This window comes from Trypanosoma theileri (genome assembly GCF_002087225.1).
Source record: "Trypanosoma theileri isolate Edinburgh chromosome Unknown TM35_Tth_164_V1, whole genome shotgun sequence".
Taxonomy (NCBI): Eukaryota; Euglenozoa; class Kinetoplastea; order Trypanosomatida; family Trypanosomatidae; genus Trypanosoma; species Trypanosoma theileri.
The window spans coordinates 6,966-8,150 of NW_021640006.1; the positions used below are offsets into that span (position 1 = coordinate 6,966).

A 1,185-nucleotide genomic window follows, 5' to 3' on the forward strand; every position below is an offset into this window, starting at 1 on the left:
TTTGGAGGGAGAGGCACACACACATATATATATAGTGGGAGTAATGATGCGTTCTCTCCCACACCGATTCACATTGCTGTTGTGTGTCTTATTGCACATTGTGGCTCTCAGTGATGTGGCTGAGGCCGCCGTGACGTTCACACCCACGAATGTCGTGCAGCTCTCACTCTATCAAATGGCACAATTACGCTTTACAAGCAATCTCCTCGTTGGTGAGCCACCCATTCGAGTTGGGGATTCTTTTTACTTTATCATAGATGCTGGAAATTCCACTAATTGTTCCGAAGGGGGTGGTGGTGGGGCGACGAATAACTTCACCGTGGCATCCGCCGACGCTGATGGATACACGGGACTTGCAAGCATCACTGTACGCAGTACTGTCTTTACAGTGGGCTCGAAGTATGTGATTTGTTATGTTTCCGATAAGGGTGCCGTTCTCGTTCGCCGTGATGGGTCCAGCGGAAATGACACACTGCAGGTATGGCCCGCGATCTATAGCACACTGCAGTTGCAGCCGGGAAGTGTAGCGGGTGGACAAGGGCCTGTCAATCTCACGATGCAGGAGTCCTCGCAGGAAGGGCGGCCGGTGAATCAAGGCTTTTTGGGTGGACTTCAAGCGCCTTTCCTTATTCCATGTGGGGGAAATGCAGTGGTGAATTGTACAGCACCGGATAGTCTCGCAGAGGTGTGTGCATCTCTGATTTTTAGCGGTATTCCATTAGGGAATTTGCGTGGTATTGGCACGCCAAACGTAACGGGAAGTTTTACTGCGCCATATGTACCGAATGCAGACGGCTATGCTGTTTGTGTTCCAGTCTGTTATTCCAGCTCTGGTGGATGTGGGGCAACTGCAAACATATCGTATACAGTTGTGGTTACAGCCGAAAACCCTGTGGCAGGGTTTGTGGTGAAGTTGGATGAAGCTAATCCCAGTGTCTACACAGTAACACCAACAGCACCACAGGCACATGAACATGGATATATGCTCTTAACAGGAACTAATCTGTCAGAGAGGGATGAGATTCGTGTGATTCGTGAAGATAGCCGGTGTACATCAGGAGCGGCCTCGTTATTACCTAATCTAGAGCTTGGTGATGTTACAGTGGTGAATGCTACAACGGTAAATGTCACATTCCTGGCAAAGGAATTAATCTCATCTCCTCAACGGGGACGTGTGTGTTATCG

General features: G+C 49.4%; 1 protein-coding gene across 1 annotated transcript; it reads left to right on the forward strand.

The window, feature by feature from the left end:
- Positions 1–46: 46 nt before the first annotated feature.
- TM35_001641030 (uncharacterized protein) lies at positions 47–1,183 on the forward strand (the record flags this gene model as incomplete). The annotated part of the gene is made up of 1 exon (XM_029031945.1): positions 47–1,183. A coding segment is annotated over one exon (1,137 nt), but the record flags the coding sequence as incomplete, so codon positions are not given.
- Between the last annotated feature and the right edge of the window lie 2 nt (positions 1,184–1,185).